At 43.1% G+C, this 20,090-nt stretch overlaps 1 protein-coding gene across 7 annotated transcripts in view; it reads left to right on the top strand.

Moving 5' to 3' along the window:
- Positions 1–20,020, top strand: part of SLC35B4 (solute carrier family 35 member B4) — a 35,327-nt gene extending 15,307 nt beyond the window's left edge. For 2 of the 7 annotated variants that reach the window (XM_013985613.3, XM_085005430.1), the window contains exons 4-10: positions 524–573; positions 6,283–6,364; positions 6,587–6,647; positions 8,275–8,384; positions 9,688–9,763; positions 13,082–13,157; positions 13,966–20,020. In XM_013985613.3, the coding sequence (XP_013841067.2) occupies positions 524–573; positions 6,283–6,364; positions 6,587–6,647; positions 8,275–8,384; positions 9,688–9,763; positions 13,082–13,157; positions 13,966–14,212 (702 nt within the window). In that variant the 3' untranslated portion in view covers positions 14,213–20,020. The remainder of the gene's footprint in view (positions 1–523; positions 574–6,282; positions 6,365–6,586; positions 6,648–8,274; positions 8,385–9,687; positions 9,764–13,081; positions 13,158–13,965) is intronic. The other 5 variants (XR_014833800.1, XR_014833799.1, XR_014833798.1 and 2 more) reach the window with 5 other exon arrangements.
- Positions 20,021–20,090: the final 70 nt, after the last annotated feature.

The raw sequence follows: 20,090 nt of genomic DNA on the forward strand, positions 1-20,090 counted from the left end.
TGAGATGGAATGTGCTACCCCTCCAGGGACACTCCAGAGCCAGTGTCAGTGACTAAGATGACCTTCAAAGCATCGAGCACATAGTAGACTTTCAGTAAACACCTGCTGGTTAATCGACACCCTTCCAGAGGAAAAAGAGATCCCTGTACCATTGCATTCAGTCAAACTGTGGGTGAGGAGAAGCTTATTCAAGGCTCCTATAAATGAGATCGATTGAAAATTTGACAAAAATAAGTCTATAATATAATTTATTCTTTCTAAGCCCTCGCTTCAGCAATGACCCCTTACGGAGAATTGATCATTTTTATTCTCACTGTCATCTTTGAAAGGTCGTATTATTTTGCATGACCCTTTTTTAAGGTTTGTACTTCTTGCCATCTTGGGAACAGTTGAACCTCACTCATCATTCGTCCTAACCTCCTTTTTTCCAGCTGATTTTCCCCCATGTCCCTCTTCATACTTACCTTGAATTACGTTATTTTCTTTCACTCGTGCACTAAAACTCTGTCGTCTCTTTTTACAGGGTTCTCTAATTGCCAACATGATCCTAGGGATTATCATTTTGAAGAAAAGGTAAACAATTGTCTTTGATAATTTTTATGTATAGGAAGGATAACTTGAGCCCCTGCCCTAAGCTGTCTGGATTCCTTTTTTCATAGTGGCCATAAGTTTGCTCTTGGTTACCTGCCTTGTTCCTCAGTTCTCTCTGTGACAATGATGCACCTTCCTGAGGCAGAGGGGGTAAGGGACCCCACCTGTGGCTTTGGAGCAGCATTCTCTGTGTAGAGCTGATTAGCTCTTATCGTTGAACCTTGAAGCTAGTTGATCTGGAACTTCATTGTCCCACGTGGTCACCTCTGGCTACATGTGACTATTTAGATTTAAATTTAAATATTTAAAAGTAAATACAGTTAAATAGGTAGTTTCCCGTTTCACTGGTTACATTTTAAGCACTCAGTAGCCACATGTGGCTAATGGTGACCTTATGAGGGCCCAGACACGAACCATTTCCAGCTTTCCCAAGGCCCTAGAAAGCATTCACTGGTATGCCATAATGAACAAGGAACTGATCTCGGAGAGACAGCAGTGAGTGATGGATTGAAGCGAGAGCGTAATTCCTGCTCAGGAATGGAACCTGGGCAGCTTGGCTGAAAACCAGGAATCCTATAGCCCTAGACCAGCTGGAGGCTAGGAGCCAAAAGCAGAGTTGCCCTGATGCTTGCCCCCGCTGAAAGCAAGAATGTTTCAAGGAGTCAAAGACTATAAAAACATGTGCTCAAAAAAATAGAGAAAAAAAAAAAGGACTTCCCATTGTGGCGCAGTGGAAAAAAATCTGACGAGTATCCATGAGGACACAGGTTCAATCCCTGGCCTCTCTCAGTGGGTTAAGGATTTGGTGTTTCCATGAGCTGCGGTGTGGATTGCAAATGAGGCTTGGGTCCAGTGTTGCTGTGGTGTAGGCCGGCAGGTGTAGCTCCAATTTGAGCCCTAGCCTGGGAACTTGCATATGTCAAGGGCGAGGCCCTAAAAAGATAAAAGAAAGAAAGAAAAAAAAAAGTTTATTACTAGAGACACAGTACAACATGTGGGAGAGCACACAGGTAAGCAGTTTAGAAGCAAAACAGCACACTCAGGTGTGTGGATGCCCCGCTAGTGGAAAGTGTGCCAAAGGGGTGATTTAAATCACTTATATAGGGGCAGTTATTCCGAGTCTTTGTTTTCCTTTGGCCCATTGTGTCACTCTGTTTCTCACACCTGATTGAACCCAGGGCTCTCCCCAGCATGCGTGTGCATCTTTTGCCAAAATGGATTCCAGAGCAAGGGATTATGGGAAGGTTACCAGGACTCATGGCCTGGTGCCCCCGCCCTTTCTGATCCTAGGGGTCTTTCTGCACACGTGTGGTTAGGGTTTCCCTGACTCAAGGTGGGAGGTATGTGACATCTTGATCTTTTGCCCTAGCAGGGCTTGACCCCACTTGGCCCCTGGCATTACCATTGTTTAAAGTGTCCACAGGAGACAAAGCCAGTTATTTACTTGATAACTGATCCAGTTACTTACCTTGTCCCTGTTGTTACCTCCTTCTCCAAGTATAAATAGGTTGTAAATGTCTATCCTGGAGCCTACCTATATCTCCTGCCTCAAGAAATATAAACAGGGAGTAACCTTTGTGGCTCAGCAGTTATGGAACCCAGCTAGGACCCGTGAGGTAGCGGGTTCGGTCCCTAGCCTTGCTTAGTGGGTCAAGAATCCACTGTTGCCATGTGCTGTGGTGTAGGTTGCAGACAAGGATCGGATCCTGAGTTGCTGTGGCTGTGGTGTAGGCTGGCGGCCATAGCTCCAATTCAACCCCTAACCTGGGAACTACTACATATGCCATGGGTGTGGCCCTAAAAAGCAAAAAAAAAAAAAAAAAAAAAAAAAGAAGAGGAAGTATAAATAAGAGGCTAGTTGTTAATGTCTGGCTTGGAGCCCATCTCTCTCCTACCTCAGAATGATCATACTTATTACAAAGAAAATCCTAACAAAGGCCCATGTGGCCAACAAGATGCAATGAAAAGTTTCAAGGCTGTCCTTTGTGACTGTCCCCAGTGGCTCTCTCTGTGTGGTTGGGAAATATCAGGAGTACCTGGGATGCCCTTTCAAGCTACATGTCTCTCACCTTCATCAGAGCCTCACCCTTACCTCCCAGGGAAGGGGGGGGTGTTTCAGACACTTACTGTCTGAAACATTCTCAGGGGACGTTCATCCTCACTGTTCAGACCAAAATTGTACACACTGATGCCAGCTTTTCAGCGTGTGCAACACCCTGCCCCGGTATTCGCCCTCTCTATACCAGCTTGGAAAGTAGCTGGCAATTCAGTGTGGGAACGGGGAGTTTCTAAGTAATAAGGGCTGTGTCATAAAAAGGACAACTGCCGTGTCCTACTGGGCTCCTTATCATGGGCTCTTTATCTCCTGAGGCTTATGTCTTTGCCAGATAAGTACCGTTGTATTGATTTCTTTTCTAGGTTCTCCCTATTCCAGCATGAATAGGTTCATCACCTTTGATGTCAGGTTCATCACCTTTGAAGTGACCCCTGTGCTTCTTGGTGGTGTTAATATTCACACGGGGTTAGACTGGGGTCTTTCCAGCCTTTGATTTTTGACTCATAATTGGGATACAAAAGAGCTTATTATAAAAAGAACGCATTTGGAGTGAACGCTGTCTAGCATGGGGAACTATATCCAGTCCCTTAGGAGGGAACACGATAGAGGATAATGTGAGTAAAAGAACGCATTTGGAGTGAACGCTGTCTAGCATGGGGAACTATATCCAGTCCCTTAGGAGGGAACACGATAGAGGATAATGTGAGTAAAAGAATGTATGTGTATGCGTGTGCGACTGGGTCACTTTGCTGTACAGTAGAAATTGACAGAACTCTGTAAACCAACTATGATGGACAAAAATAAAAATCATTTTAAAACCGTATAGCCCAATAAAAATGGGCAAAATGGTCAGTGAACACTTCATCAGTTAAACATATGGATGCCAAATAAACACATGAAAAAAATGCTGACTCTCATTAGTCGTTTGCAAAATTCAAATGAAAATCACGACCAAGTGCCATTACAGACCTATCAGAAAAAGTAAATTAAAAGAAAACTGACCAAAACATAGAAAGTTTTCGTGAGGATATGAAGAACTAGAATTTTCATACAGCTGTTAGCAGAAAGGTAAAATGGTACAACCACTTGAGGAAATCGTTTTGTGGTTAACCTAAAAATTAATCATAAATGTCCCACAGGATCCAGCCATTCTGCTGCTAGATATTTACCTTAGATAAATGATAGTATCTATCCATACAAAGATTTATATGTGAATGTTCATAGCTCCTTTGTTTGTAATAGCCCAAACTGGAAGTGATCCAGTGCCCACCAACAAATGATTGGATAAACAAATTGTATATGTCCATTCTATGGAATTAAATTCATCGATAAAAAGGAGTAAATTATTGACATGTTACAACATGTGTAACTATTAAAATAATTTTGCCGAGTAAAATAAGCCACATAAAACAAGTGTATATATCATTCCATTTATACAATTTTTTTTAAGGCCGTCTAATCTGTAGTGACAGAGAGAGGATCAGTGTTTTGGGAAGAAGCATAAATGTAAGTAATGGTGGGAAGAAGGGTTTATAAAAGAACAGATTGAAGATGTTCATTTTTTTGATTGTGGTGACTATATAAATGTCAAAACTTATTACATTGCAGTTTATCGTATTTAAATTATAGCTCAATAAATTGTTCCAAACAACAACAGAAAATAATAAAACATGGTAATAACTTTGGTCATACCGAGAGGTTTTGAAAGCTCCAGACTGTGTTCATTAAGGAAAATATGAAGCAATGACTAACTATAGGGAAAACATTTGATCAAGAAAAGAAATGTAATTCTGTAGTGTGCTACACTGTGAATAATATTTATGTGATCGTAAGATTTAAAAAATATGTACTGACATATTATCAAATAACTGTATTTGACGAGTCTATGTAGATGGTGGAAAAAGGAAATAAATTACACTTTCACACTAAAAAGAATATATATATATATATATATACACACATATGTATGATATATATACACATATTATATTCTAAACTTGATAAATCAAGAAATAATAGGATAACCATACTATTTAAATAGATAGAGGTAAATACCAGAAGAAACACCAGAAGGTAATAAGGTCTGGGGTTGGGAGGGGACAGAAGCCTGCCGATTTCATTAAAAATTTTGAGGTGCTCTTTGACTTTTTAACTTCTGTACTTGAATTACTGTTATAAAAATAATTGTCTAGAACTCTTTAAAAAAAAAAAAGGTATTTTCCTGATAGTACCCCTGATGTCCGGGTCCTTTTTCAAACATCTCGGTTTTCCTCCTTAAGCACTTGTGTTGAGTATGTTATCTTGAATATCTCTCTCCAGCTCTGTTGGACTCTCTTCTGTGTCTGTCACCCAGAAAGCAGGCATTTCCCTATGCTAACTAATGTCACGAATTCATAATTTATTCTCATTTTGTTTATATTGACTGGAGCCCCTTCAAGCTTATCCTCATTCCAAGATTTGAAGACCAAATCTATATTCATCTTAACCAGGCCCTTCATTATTTTTTCAGCCTGAATTGTAAACCTCTCCATCTGATCTTTCCAGATGAAAGCGTTCCCTTATTTTTATATCTGCCTCAGCCAGTACTGGATCCTCGCCCCGTCCCTCTTCCGTAGCATGTTGCCCTCGGCCCCTTGCTCTGGCTCTTAGCTGGTTCTGTTGGCCTTTTTACGAGGTGCTGTGACCAGAACTGTATAAAGTATTTGAGAAGAAAACTTTAGATAGAAGGTTTTAATTTCGTTCTTGCCAGAGGCCTTTTGCTCTATCACACCAAGGGCCTGAGAGGGATGTTAATTGGTAGTATTTTAGTTCATGTGAAATGCCACTGTTATTCCTGCTCAGGGTCCTGTTAGTCCAGTATTTCTTCCCTTATCCAACTATGGCAGCATTTAAAGCCAATATTTAAGTCATGCAGAGGCGTTCAAACAACATCCTTTCCTTCCCTGAAAATAGACTGTTGAACCATTTTCTGAGTATAGAATCCTGCCGCTTGTCCCTGCCTGCCACTCCTTCCGTTCTTCCCTTGTGTGCTGTGTCTCTTCCCACTCAGGTTTGGGCCGCAGAAGCCAGGAGAAGCAGTGGGTGCCCGTTAAGATCTCAGGCTTTCATTTGGACTCTAGAGCAGGATGGAATGTCAGTCTGTTCTGTGTCATTTTCTGGTTTTGTTTTCTAATGAAACAATCTTGGTTCACAAATTATTTGAAACCTTTTTTTTTTTTACTTTTTAGGGCCACACGTGTGGCAGATGGAAGTTCCTAGGCTAGGGGTCGAATTGGAGCTGCAGCTGCCAGTCTACACCACAGCCACAGCAATGTGGGATTCTTAACCCACTGAGTGAGGCCAGGGATCAAACCCACATCCTCAGGGATACTAGTCGGGTTCATTACCGCTGCGCTACAGTAGGAACTCCTGAAACAAACAATTTTACACAATTCCAAGAAAGGGTATTGTTTAGAAACCAGTCCTCGACCTGATTCTTTCACACAGACTTCGACGGACCTTGCCGGGAAGGGATCCCCTTGATGGATCGATGGATCTTGTCCTAGTGATTTGTACTCTCATGAAACTTTGGACTGTACACACATGTGGAAATTTGTATCCCTGCTTTCCTAAGTTCTTGTTCTTATTTTTTGCAGATACAGTATATTCAAATACACCTCCATTGCCCTGGTGTCTGTGGGGATATTTATTTGCACGTTCATGTCAGCAAAGCAGGTGGTAAGAATCTGTTCACAGATCATTTCTCTTCCCTGCCTGTCATGGGGACCCAGGTCCTTTACTAATACAGCAAATGTCAGTGCTCACGTAATATGAGGATTTACATCTCAGAGAGAGTGCAGGGAAGTAGGTAACGTGTATATTGCCCTTGGACTGAGGGCCCTTACATGTAGTTCTGGTCTCTCTGTACCTCTTACTATTATTATTTTTCTGATTTCCTAGACTTCGCAGTCCAGCTCGAGTGAGAATGATGGATTCCAGGCATTTGCATGGTGGTTGCTAGGCAAGTACAGTAATTACAAATAACGCTAATTGCCTCTGCAGTTCTGTTTGCAGAGTTTCCTCCTAAGGGATAGGTTTCTTGGCAAGAAGCATTGGCTAAACAAATTATGCCATGGAAGCGAGAGGCACCTGGGATTTTATATCGGAACCTCGTTGCTCACGAAGTGACAAAGAGGAAACGTCCATGTTGGTGGTACTGTCTTCTGCTCCAGGGATGGTTCTCTTGGTTGCCCCTCGTAGGAAAAGAGGCGTCTGTGTCTGGTCGCGCATCACACGCTCCGGGAGCAGTACTCAGAGTGTCCTCCTTTTCTTTATGATCTGTCTGCTGAGCAGAAGCTTCTACAAAAGCAGGGCACATTACAGCAGTTGACTAAATTTCCCAGAGACCCGCTCTTCTAAAGCTTAGATTTATTTTCTGCGTAAGTTCGTTGCTCTGCAGGGCAGTGTCTCCACACCTGACTGATCCCCAGAATCTCCTAGGGAATTTTGTACAACACAAGTGTCTCTGTGTGGAATTAATGGAAACACGTCCTGTGGAGCTCTACCCTTGCTGTGATGAAGGGTTCATTCAGTAACAGCAGTAACAGATTGAGACTGACCGCATGGAAGGGTGTAGCGGGGACAGAACTGTGTTCTCCTTGCTTTTTGACTTCGAAACCTGATCCCTTTAGGTTGTTGTTCCTAACATAGCAAGATCTTTAGGAGCTGTTAAAAGATACTTTATCCGATAAGAAAAACTTGCAAAAGACATGAACACACAATTCATGGGCGGAAAAGTGTCCAATAATCTTAACGTTCAGTCTCACTAGTCTAGTAATCAAAGAAATGCAAATTGAAATAAAAATGCAGCACCTTCTTGTTTTTGATCTGTTATATTGGCAAGATAGGAAACGATTATTCTCATTGCTGCTGAGGGTACAGTAAGGTGACTTTTTCATATAAACCATTTAGGGTAAATTGACGCAGCCTTTTTGGGAAAAAATTATGTATTGAGATTTTTGGGATGGAAATGCTATAAAATTTGGTTGTGATGATTGTTGTACAACTATAAATGTAATAAAATTCATTGAGTAATTAAAAAAATCCCCCCAAAATAAAAATAAAGTAAAATTTTTACAACCTTTGATTCAATAATTCCTCTTATGAGAGTTTATCCTAATCAACACTTTGTTTAAAGATTTATATACTGGGATGTATGTTGATTTTAATTAATTAATTTTGACATAATTGGAAATAATCTAGCCATTCTCATGTTGTGAGACATTTAAATGTGGCCTATGCGTATGACAGAATAATATGCAGCCATTAAATCATACTTTTGAAAAAATTTTTAATTTTTAATGAATTAAAGGGAAATCCAGGAAAAAGATCATGAAGAAAGCAAGATACTCAATTATATATTCATTACGACCCTGTCTTAGCATAAAATATATACATGGGTTTATGTAGAGAGATATAGCAGACTATTTAGGACTGGATGGTAATATCGTGGTTGCTTTTTATATCTTTGTAAATTTTGTATGTGCTCCACATTTAGTTTGTAGTATTCGTAGAGCTTAATGTTCTTGAAGAAAAGATCTGGAACTTAGCAAATGCAGGCATCTCGTAACCCAGTGTTTGCTTTTCAGGTATTGGGGCACTGACTTTTGCTCTTCTGATGTCAGCAAGGATGGGTATTTTCCAAGAGACTCTCTACAGACAGTTCGGGAAGCACTCCAAGGAGGCTTTGTTTTATAACGTAAGTCATTTCTTGAACCCAGGGAAGATGAAAATGACTGAGTTGGTGTTATCGTCATACGTTATTCCAGATATGATAGGCCGTCCTTCTGATATAGTCACAGGATCAATTTATTAGCCAGTAAAATGGGACCCACGGACTTTGGCACTTTTAATAGGCTGCCCCCCTTCTCTACTACACGGGGTGAGTATCATCAGTCAGTGTGAACAGAACGTGTCTGCCAACTAGGAGAGAGCCCCAAGGGCCAAGAAACCCAGTGCTCTTCAGAGGAAAGCAGGTTAAAAGCAATATGGGAACCTGGAAGGGGAATAGAACTTCCAGAAACCACATGCCAAGGAGAATATGTGCAGGGAAGCATTGGGAGAGTTGGAGAGAGAGGGGTCTGAGAAGTCCCTCAGAGGGGCTTTGTTCCCTTGATGGAGTTTAATTAGCTAATTATATACACTTAGGCTTCTTGTTTGAAACTGCTGATCTGAGCCACCTCCTGTAACTTTCCTCTTTCTCCTCCCTCTTTCCTCTGGAGCTCAGGCCCAAGTCCCTCCCCTCTGTGTCACATGGATAGAGCTGCCTCCACCTTCAGTAACCGCAGGGATCCCTTCCCTTTTTGTGTGGAAGTTGCTTACAAGCAATTTGAGACATTTAATTGGAGCTAGAGTGTATGGCCGGGGAATTTAAAGAATAGAAGAGTATTCTGTTGGGCTCTGTGGTTCTTGTAGCACAGTACTTGGCACCTGATTGACTGCTTGGTTAATGTTTACTGTAGGGATTCCTTCTTCTCGTGGTGGTGGTGGTGGGGGGTGGTTGTCAGACGCCTTCATCTTTGCTTACCTATTGTTTCCCCTTCCTTGTCAATCTCTCTTTATTATTGTCCTCCTATCTCTTTTTCCCACTAGTTTCCTCAACTCTAAAATCTGCTTTCACATTTCATCTAGCTTTTAAATCCCTTATATTTGCTTAAGCAGTCTCCAAAATAGTAAAATGTAGCAAATCCTTTGGGCAGAATGTATTTCAATTTCCATTCCCTTTTTATTGAGGAAAGGATCCTGGCTCTATTTTGTTTGTTTGTTTTGTATGTAGTGACCATCAGATTCCATAGGGCCAGAACCCTAATTTGGGGGTTGAGAGGATGCTGTACAATGTCAAGGGGTCAGAAGGCCTGGATGCATTTAACTTAATAAGTCTGACGTGGTTTTCTTGATACTGCTTGTTAAATAGCTTGTAAAACTTTCAGTCATTGTAAAGGTACTCTAATTATTCTGTAATGCTTTTGCCTTTAAATTTACATGAAATGTTTCTTCCCTAGCATGCCCTTCCACTTCCTGGTTTCATCTTCTTGGCTTCTGATATTTATGACCATGCAGTTCTATTCAATAAATCTGGTGAGTTTGGGATTATCCAGTGGAATTACTTGACAGTTTTGGAAGCAGTGTGTCTCAGTTTTACTCTTGGCTTGACCACTTCTTTTTTCATGATCGTATCCAAATCATCCCCTGAAACCATCCCCATTCCACCTTCCAGAAATATAGTACCATTGCTTGGTAATTGCTGCCGCAAAAGCTTTTACAGGCACTTCTCAGTTATTCGCAAATGAAGACAGATGGTGTCTTCAAATTTTTGATTTTGCTTTGGAATATGTGTGTGTACATTTGAATGTGGAATGTTTGATAATCCTGAAAATGCAAATAAACAGTAATAACTCTGCAGAGACTGGAGCCATGAGAATTTTGGCAATAGTGCAGGCTCTCTCAACTCCTGTTCATCCTTCTCGGCTGGGAAAGGCAGATCTGCTCCCAGATCCAGGCTGAGCTACCCCTATGCAAGGAGGAGCAAAAATGATACAGGTCTTTTTCCTAGTTACAGAGTAGATAGCAGGAATAAGCAAAATGAGTTTAAATGTCTGTAGTATAAGTTAGCTATTACTTTTTTAAAATTTTTTTATTACTCAAATGAATTTATCACATCTGTAGTTGTATAATGATCATAACAATCTGATTTCACAGGATTTCCACCCCACAGCCCAAGCACATCCCCCCACCCCCCAGCTATTACTTTTTAAAGTGGCTATTTAACAAATTATCTATTAGTTGCTAGTTAAATTGAAATAAAGAAAAAAAGAATTATTGATACAATCCGATGGTGTACTAAAAGACATAGCGTGTCATACATACAAATAAATACACAAGGAACAAATAAACATTTTTTTAAATTAAGGCTTTATGTTGCTTAGACCTAAAATGGTAAGTGTATTTTGTAGAATGACAGTAGTTTCTCAGTAAACATTTGTTTGCTATCTGGTCATGAGTTACGAAGTTGTGACTGTTCTCTGAGTTTGCAAAGTTGCCCCTTCCATTTTGCCTGCCAAAAAGTGTGTGGGGAAGGTCATGTGTAAGAAAGTTTTTAAGGCTCTGAATTACTCAGTCATTTCTGACGTGTTTTAATTGAGATGTAATTGACGTATAGCTGATTTGTGACACAGTGGTTTTTCAGGTCTGCTAGAGTCCCCATAGAGCAAAGGGCTTTGAAATAAACGCATTATCAAGTTCCTTGGGATTGATCATTTAGTTACCAAAATTCGCCTTCTGAAAATCACAGGGAAGGGTATTTATATAAATTATTTTTTAGAATCTGCCTTCAACTTCTTTAGAATTGTCCCTGTTAAGTCTTTGTGTTTTTGTTGGTGTTGCTTGTCCTGGATTGATTGTGCCTCAGGCGGACCTGTTAGCCTTTAATTTTCTAAGAGAACTAAACGTCCGTCTGAGTACTTTAAGCCCTGTTGATTGTCTTTCCCCAGCAGAGTGGGAAATACAGTGGATCTCGGAAGTTACTGAATCACAATAACGTTCGTTAACTTTCTTTTCAAGTCAGTACTTGCTGCGTGTTTCCAAGACAATGGAATACCACTAATCCAGATATATAATTAGAACAGATTATCTTTTATTTATATATATGACCTTTTTTGCTGAAGAAAATTAATATTCATTTACTAACCAGATCTCAACATCACTTTGTTAGACTTCCTTCAGTTATGCTGTATAATCAACCCCCCCCCAAACAGTTTAACAGAATGAAAAAATCTAACCCTTCAAGGATTACTATGCCCTTGTTCTTTTTTATCTCAGATATTTTATTTCTTCCCCAAAATCTACCGTGCAAGCCTCATTATATAAAACTAATGTAGAGTGTATTTAAAGGAAGAAGGTTTAAAGTTCCATGACCCTCCACATGAGCTAATAGCATTTGACCAGTTTCCTTCCTGACACTATTTATATCTGTTTTCACATAGTTGTAATCCTTGTATAATTTTATATTTCCTTTTCACTTTCTTTGAGTTTTTATGTGAGTATATATAATGTTTATGGGTGTTGTTTGTTTTTCTTGAGAAGCTTTCTAATGGACAGGCTGTTCTTTGTATTTTAATTTTAATTTAATTTAATTTAATTTATTTTTTTTCTTTTTCAGGGCTGCACCTGCAGCATATGGAGGTTCCCAGGCTAGGGGTCCAATCGGAGCTGTGGCTGCCAGCCTCCGCCACAGCCACAGCAACGTGGGATCCGAGCTTCGTCTGCGACCTTACACCATAGCTCATGGCAACACCGGATCTTTGACCCACTGAGCAAGGCCAGGGATTGAACCCACGTCCTCATGGATGCCAGTCGGGTTCCTTAACCACTGAGCCACGACGGGGACCCCTCTTTATGATTTTTTAATCAAACATATAACACTTCATCTAGTTATACATAGTCCTTGTTCTATCATCGAACATTTAGATTGATTCAGTTTTTCCTTATTACAAACACGACTGCATTGTGTATAGACCTTTTTTCTTCTTATGAGTTAACTAGGATAAATTCCTAAGAGCGAGTATCAATACTTTTATGGCCCCTTAATACATACTGAGAAATTGATTTTTTAAAAAACAGCACCAATTTATACCCACTGAATGGCTGCCAGTTCCATTACCACCTTGCCAGATGAAGGTATTATTTATAAATGTTTAAGTGCTAATTTAATAGATGTAGAATGGTATAGCCTTGTATAATTTAGAATTCTTGGCTTCCTAGCAGGATTGAACCTATTTCCAAATAGCATTTAGTTCTGGGTTGTCTCTCTCATCTTGTGTTAGCTGTCGATTAAGACCACCAAAAACATCATTTTTTGTTGTTGCCTTTTTAGGGCCGCACCTGTGGCATATGGAGGTTCCCAGGCCAGGGGATCTAATCAGAGCAACAGCTACCGGCCTACACCACAGCTGGAGCCAAGCTGTGTCTGCGACCTGCACTGCAGCTCATGGCATCGCCGGATCTTTGACCCATTGAGCGAGCCAGGGATTGAACTCGCAACCTCATGGCTCCTCGTTGGATTCGTTTCCATTACGCCATGATGTGAACTCCAAGACCATATTAATTTGAACATCTGTGTTTCATAGTCTTTCTTTGTAAAACGGGGTCCCCTTCAAGCAAATGGCGAAGAGTTTATTTTAAACTTAAGTTATAATTTGTATGAAGAAACCAATGTGATGACCCTCGAGGCCGAGAATAGCTTAGAATCAAGGCAGGTAAAGCAGTGCATGGTCCAGATCTGTTTGCAAGAGAAACAGCGTTGCTGTCTCTGTTGCATTCACCTGTATTACTTTGTTGAAGAAGATGAAAACCTAAGCATCCGAAGTGACAGGACTGTCTCCGCTCTTATCTTCACAGAATTATACCAGGTTCCAGTCGTCGGTGTGACGGTGCCCATCATGTGGTTCTACCTCTTCATGAATGTCATCACCCAGTATCCTTTGCACTCCTCCGCCAGTGTTATTTTGGCACAGGAACATTTATTTTTTTCTTCTAAGGTGCAGGGACACGAGTTTTGGGCCTGCCCTGATCTTTTCTGCAGTAAGCAGGAGACAGGCCCATCCACTGAGCTCCTTTGTGGGGCCCAGGGTCAGTAAGTCAGAGGGCGCCAAGCAGGGGAAGCTCGGGGTGGAGGTGTAGAAATGAATGGGTAATTAAGAATTAGCATGGCGCCACTGCTGATTGCTCCCTGGTGTTCGTTGTCCACTGTCCTAGGATATTTACACGTTGCCACAAAATTCAGGCAACTTCACCTCATTAAAACTTCATTTTTTACAGTGATTCTTTTGATTCACTCTAGGGCCATTCTAAAAATCCTTGAGTCTTTGAAACAGTGGAGCAGGTTGAGATTGACCTCGTTCCTCTGAAGGCACCTCATGGGTTTGCGCATCCTTTTTGGAGGAAGCGGTAGAAGGGCTGGGGACCAGGTCAAGTCAAGGGAGGCGTGATCGCCTTTACTGAGAGGAGTGCCCTCCGGCCTCACTAGGGAGGTGACCGTCACCGTAAACAGAACAAGAAGAATAGGAGGTTTTCAGCCGGTGTCACATGGTAGGGTCCCTCAGTGGAGCCGCGGGACAGGGATTCTCAGGCCCTTCTCCCAAAGAAGAGCTTCAGAGCAGCTGTAGGACCGCATGTGTTCTGGTTCCCCGACCGTGAACACTGAAACCAAGAACCTTGCCAGGAGGTTCTCCCGCTGATCTCCGGGTGGCCGAAGGAAAACCCCCTTAACCCGGCCGCTCCAGGTACGTGTGCATCCGCGGGGTCTTCACGCTCACCACCGAGTGCACCTCCCTCACCGTCACCCTGGTGGTGACGCTGCGCAAGTTCGTGAGCCTCATCTTTTCCATCCTGTACTTCCGGAACCCCTTCACGCTCTGGCACTGGCTGGGCACCGTCTTCGTCTTCCTTGGGACCCTCATGTACACAGAGGTGTGGAGCAACCTGGGCCCCCCCAAAGGCCAGCCTCCGAAGGAGGACAAGAGGAACTGAGGCCCGCCCGGAGGAGAGACCGAGGCGGCGCGGGCCGGGCCAGCCGCCGGTCCCCTTGCCGAGCCCGGAGTCGCCGCCCGCGGAGCCGCGTCCTTGGAGGGAGGGACCCGGCGGCTGCCCGGCCGCTGCGCAGACCAGCACGTGCGGCCTCTGCGAGAAGCCTCTCCACCCCTCCACGGGAAAAACAGCAGTTCTGTTTGTTATTTCCGTTTTGTTTACCAGAATATTCAGCACTGTATTTATGAAGTCTGACGCCCCAGAGCGACTGGTTTTACATCCATGGTCTTGGACAAGATTGTCCCTTTTGCTGCCGTTCTGATGATTCTCTGCCATAGCAGTCATTTTCCTCCTGGGGGCCTCATCCCCTTGTTCTGTCACCCTCGGTCTGTCACCCTCAGCAGCACTCGTCAGTCAGGTGCTCCAGGCACCAGCGTCAGGAGCAGCTGAGTGGCCGGGTGAACTGAGACGCCGGTGATCCCAGGGCCGGGTCCTCTCTGGATGTCGGGAAAGAGGCAGGGTACCTGTGAGCCTTGCTGATGCTGGAGCAGGACTGCTGGGATCTTTCCCCACATTTTGCCTTTTTTGCTTTTTCTATGTACAAGTCCTGTGCTTTCACAACTTTTGCTGTCTGTGCGTAGAACAACCCGGAAGCATCTCTTTGTGGCACAACGTCAATAAGAAAGAAAGGTTGTGTATGAATGGAGAGAGACATTTTCTCGGTCTTCTCTCAGTGCTCTCAGTCATTTGCCTAGAGCTGCGATGGGGATGCCAGGATGGCCCAGGAGAAGCTGGCCTGGGGGAACCCAGAGAGCCTAACCAGTATATCCAGTGGGTGTGGTGTGTCAGGCCAAATCACAACTGAAATGAAGTTTACCTTTGATTTATAGGGCCTCCTAATGTTTTTTTGTGAGTGTGTGTGTTTTTTGTCTTTTTGCCTTTTCTAGGGCTGCACCCGTGGCATACGGAGGTTCCCAGGCTAAGGATCTAATCTGAGCTGTAGCTGCCAAGCGTACGCCTGAGCCACAGCAATGCGGGATCCGAGCCGTGTCTGTGACCTACACCACAGCTCACGGCAACGCGGGATCCTTAACGCACTGAGCAAGGCCAGGGATCAAACCTGCAACCTCATGGTTCCTAGTCAGATTCATGAACCACTGAGCCACAACGGGAACTCCAAGGCCTCCTAATGTTCTTGACGGGTATTGGAGGAGCCATGTGTTCTGTTCTCTGTAGAAACGTGCCCCCCTTTTGCTAATCGTTTCAAAGGTCTGGTTTTCCCCCCATGGGATAACTTTAGGAAAGACAAACAGTGTTAGGTGTGTGTGTGTAGATGTGTGTGTTCTCCCATAGCTTGTGCTCACTCGGGAGGAGAGAAGAGCATGAAGTCGGTGTTTCTGTTTCCTCATCCTTCACTCAGCGTGGACCTGCACTGCCTCACCCAGGTACTTGCCCTGGAGGCCGTCAGACTTAGCAGCCCATGTCTTTTTGCACAGGCAGAGGCCTCTCCTTTTGCGCTGGGTACAGATCATGTTTTTTTTTTTTTTTTTTTTTTTTTCCTATCGTAGACCCACTGAGCAAGGGCAGGGACCGAACCCGCAACCTCATGGTTCCTAGTCGGATTCGTCAACCACTGCGCCACGACGGGAACTCCCCAGATCATGTTCTTAAATCAACAGGTGGCTCTCTGAGGGGGTCTGAGATAACTGTCCTAGAACCACCGGGGTGCTTTAGGGAAATCACTTCAGCTGCCTCCGGCTTTCTGATACAGAAAACGTGGATAATGTTACTCTGCCCAGGTCACTGGGTTTTCAGATGGGTTCGCTCTGGGCATTGCCAGCTGTCCAGGGCCAGTGACGGTCTGTACTTTAAGATGCTGAATTAGGTGTGAACCTGTTCATGGACTCAAAAGGTAGTTTCTTTGAACCATGTAGAGTTCTTCAGGTTGAAAGTGCTCTACATATGTGTTAAATTTCCTCTTAAAATCGAGGACAACAAAAACTACTTTTTTGTTTTGTTTTTTTGTTAATTTTAGGGCCACACCTGCGGCATATGGAAGTTCCCAGTCTAGGGCTTCAGTCGGAGCTGTAGCTGCCAGTCTATGCCACAGCCACAGCCACGCCAGATCCAAGCCACGTCTGCGACCTACACCACAGCTCATGGCAACACCGGATCCTTAACCCACTGAGCGAGGCCAGGGGTTAAACCTGTGTCCTCATGGTTACTTAGATTCATTTCCACTGAGCCACAATGGGAACTCCTTAAACTACTTTTCTTACTTCTAATAGAAGAACCTATCTCGAGGGGCTATTTGATTGGTACATATCTGGAGTCTTGAGAGGACAACTCTTAAAAGGATAGAGCTGTAGATGACATAGTGTCACCCTTTGTATGTGGATGGGAAATATTACAGTCTTCAATCAACCTGAAACAGTGTTGATGTACACAGACGGCATTTAACTGGGTCCATTAGGTTTTAGAGGGTGAGTGTTCCTCTCAGTCTTAAAAACAGCAAGATGTGTATGGACAGATGAGGGCTCATACAGCGAAATGTGTGCAGGTAAGAACAGAATGCCCGAAATGCCCCGGGAACCGTTTTTTTCTCTCTAGCCATTGGATATGAGGAAATACACTAACAGACACTAGTTAATACTTATTTACAACAATTTGTTCCCCTTGGAGAACTCATTTTTCAATCCAGGTTGAACTTGATTTCAATCCCTGTTAAAAGGGCAAATAACCCCGTTTGTAGAGGATCAGACTCATTCCTAACTGGAAATGTCTGTTAAACGCCTCCCTGCTCTCTGTGTTGAGACCATATAATTTTGTGCCCCAGAGATAAGAGGGGTAGTTTGTTTACAAAAGAGATTAGTGTTTAGGACATCCAGACTCTAGCCTTAGAGCAGAGATCAAATAGCAGATTAGACTAGCCAGAAAGTATAGTTTGTGTGTGTGTGTGTGCACCTGCCGTGCATGCATGTACCCACGTGCCGCGCACATGAGCGCCCACTGCACAGCTTGCCTGGTGTTGTAGATGAGCTAACAGGAGGGATGCTTGAATTATTTAATGTCTACATATCCTTTACCACAGTTCTATCATCACATTATAAATGCTTTTTCATTTTTTATTAGTAATTTATTTTTGAAACTTTATCTTTTTCACCCAACTTAAACCACCATTAATGCATTTGATAAGTTTCTGTCAAGTTCTAAAGACACAATCCAAGTAGTTTCTTCCGTCTTCCTGCCAGTTATCCACAATGACCATGGTACTTTAATTCGGTCATTGCATCACAATGAAAGCGGAATTGATCTGTGCCACCTGCACCAAACCATTCTTCTGGAAAGGTCACCTGACATTTTTTTTTTTTTCTTTTGTCTTTTTGCTATTTCTTGGGCCACTCCGGAGGCATATGGAGGTTCCCAGGCTAGGGGTTGAATCGGAGCTGTAGTCTCCGCCTACGCCAGAGCCACAGCAACGCGGGATCCGAGCCGCGTCTGCAACCTACACCACAGCTCACGGCAACGCTGGATCGTTAACCCACTGAGCAAGCCCAGGGACCGAACCCGCAACCTCATGGTTCCTAGTCAGATTCGTTAACCACTGCGCCACTACGGGAACTCCCACCTGACATTTTTTAAGGATTCCAATAAATATCTAGTAGTCATTCCCAAACACCTTTCCTCCCTTTTGCTTTTTTGTTTGTTTGTTTCACTTCCTAATCCCCACCTCCACTTTCTTCAGCAGCCTCTGTTCACTTGCACGGTTTTCTGCTGAGCAGCACTGATAATCTTGTGTCTGTTTATGCCTCTATTCTTTGGGGCCTCCAAGTGTTTTTGTGGATTTTTACAGGGTCTCTCTGTATAAATCGAGCATGTCTTTTGTTAAACATTGTTACAAGCGGTGATCGTAGGAGTGTGTGTCTAAAAGGATGAGGGTATCTGGCAGAGTATGTGATGTGTGTGTAGATGAATATGAAAGTGAAGGGTTAATGTGAAAATGTTTATATGTCCAGTTACGGTTCACAGTGGGGCTGAGAATCCTTACTATGTTCCTGTCTGTGTTTGGAAAGTGGTAGTTTTCATAATGTGCTCTTTTTACCCTACCTCTGGCTGACTTCACTCGCAGTGCCAAATGCCTGTGGTGAGGGGAGGTGGAAAACATTCATTAGGTCCAGAGTCCTTGTAAACCAGTGAATTAGCCCCGGGCTGGTGGACATGCTCATGGGTGGACCAGCCAGCATCTTAGACAATGTAGCAAAGACCTGGGCATCTCCACAGAGGCGTATTGGAGGAATCACATCATGGAGAGCGGAAATCAAGATCTTGTGTGGGTTGTAGTTTGTTTCTCTTGGGCTGGCAGTAAGTAGAATTATGAGTAATTCTGCCCTTATTACATAAACAAAGCACATGGGTCTCAATGGCCTTATCCTGAAAAATGTGCATGGAACTAACCTGTGGCCACTTGTTCTCAGATTGGAAGAACTGTCAGTGTAGATAAAATCCATTATTTATTACTGATTGGCATGACATTTGAAAATAAGCCTACACAGTATTTATCAGTAAAAGAACTAGTCATGAGCATCGGAATATGTTCAGCACGTACCAGGCTGGGGTGGGAGACTCTGTAGTGTGCTTTCTGTAGCAGCTTCCTCAGAGCGGACACTGCAGACAAGGAAGGGACCAGGGATCACGGCTCACTCGGTTCTATAATTCCAGCCCCAGCATAGGGTCTGACTTGTGTCCCATGATTAAATGAATCCTTGCCAAGATCTCTTATTCCCTCAGGTTGTTGAGAAACCTTCTAATTGTTCCTGATACCTCTTCCCACTCTTCATCAGCTAGTTAGCAAGAAGGCAAATGAGATGAAACATTTCTAAGACTCTAAGCAGAAGAGGAATGGAGGATACACACCAGGGGTGCCAGGAGGCAGCTCTTTGCTCTCTACTTGCCTGATGGGAGGAGGGCAGGGCATTATATATTTAGCAGCTTGCATCATTTGATGCTCAGTGCAAGGAGGTGCCCTCAGGGTACCATTAAAGATGCTTAAAAGTTTTTGGAGTAGGCTGCCTGGGCTGACCTTACATCTCCGAAGCTGGCGTAGTTGGTTTGCACTGGAGTTCATTGTCTTTTTGTCTCCTCAGTGTCTTACTGAGAGACTCCTCTGAGCTTTACCTACTTAAGTCAGTAAGCATCCTACCAAATTCCCTCAATTTCAGTCAAGTAAGACAAGCTGCAGGGGTACCAGACGTAAGTGGGGGAGGGGGAAACTTGGTCTATGTTTAGAAGAAATAAAACCTATACTTTTTAAAGGAAAAAGTTGTAAGAATTCCTTGGCACATTGAATTATTTATAGCTTTTGAGATGTAAAGTAGACTCCTGTGAACCCACAAGAGAAGCAGTAGTTATTCGCCGGTGCAATAAAAATGTCTCTGTGTGTCACTCGCAATCACAAGTCATTTCTGTGCGAGTTGCGTTCATTCCAGAAAATGGCATCATCCTCCGCAGAAGAAGAGGGTGATTTTTAAAGTGGGATTTGGTAACAGATGATGTGGTGTGGGCTGGGGAGGGGTGATGGGGATTTGATTTGTCCAGCCTCTTGACCGCTTCCTTCAGTACCTCGATTTAAGAACAAAGATCGGAGGAGGAGGGGACTAGACAGCAGTAGAACAGCGAAAAGCCATCACTGAGTATTCAGATTTTGAGCTGTGTAAATATCAAATGTCAGCTTCCAGCCTTGTGAGTTGTTTGAGCAGAGAGTTAAGGAGGAAAGGGAGATGATTTTGTGAATAAAATATTTTGCCAAACAAATTGAGGGAGTCTTTTTGATGTGATTTCTTATAACGAGCAGTTTTCTGTCTTCAGAAACAACTCATCAGAC

This window comes from Sus scrofa, chromosome 18, assembly GCF_054392235.1.
Source record: "Sus scrofa isolate SSC_HxYL_T2T_F1_AM1 chromosome 18, Sscrofa_HxYL_maternal_Yorkshire_Landrace_v2.0, whole genome shotgun sequence".
Taxonomy (NCBI): Eukaryota; Metazoa; Chordata; class Mammalia; order Artiodactyla; family Suidae; genus Sus; species Sus scrofa.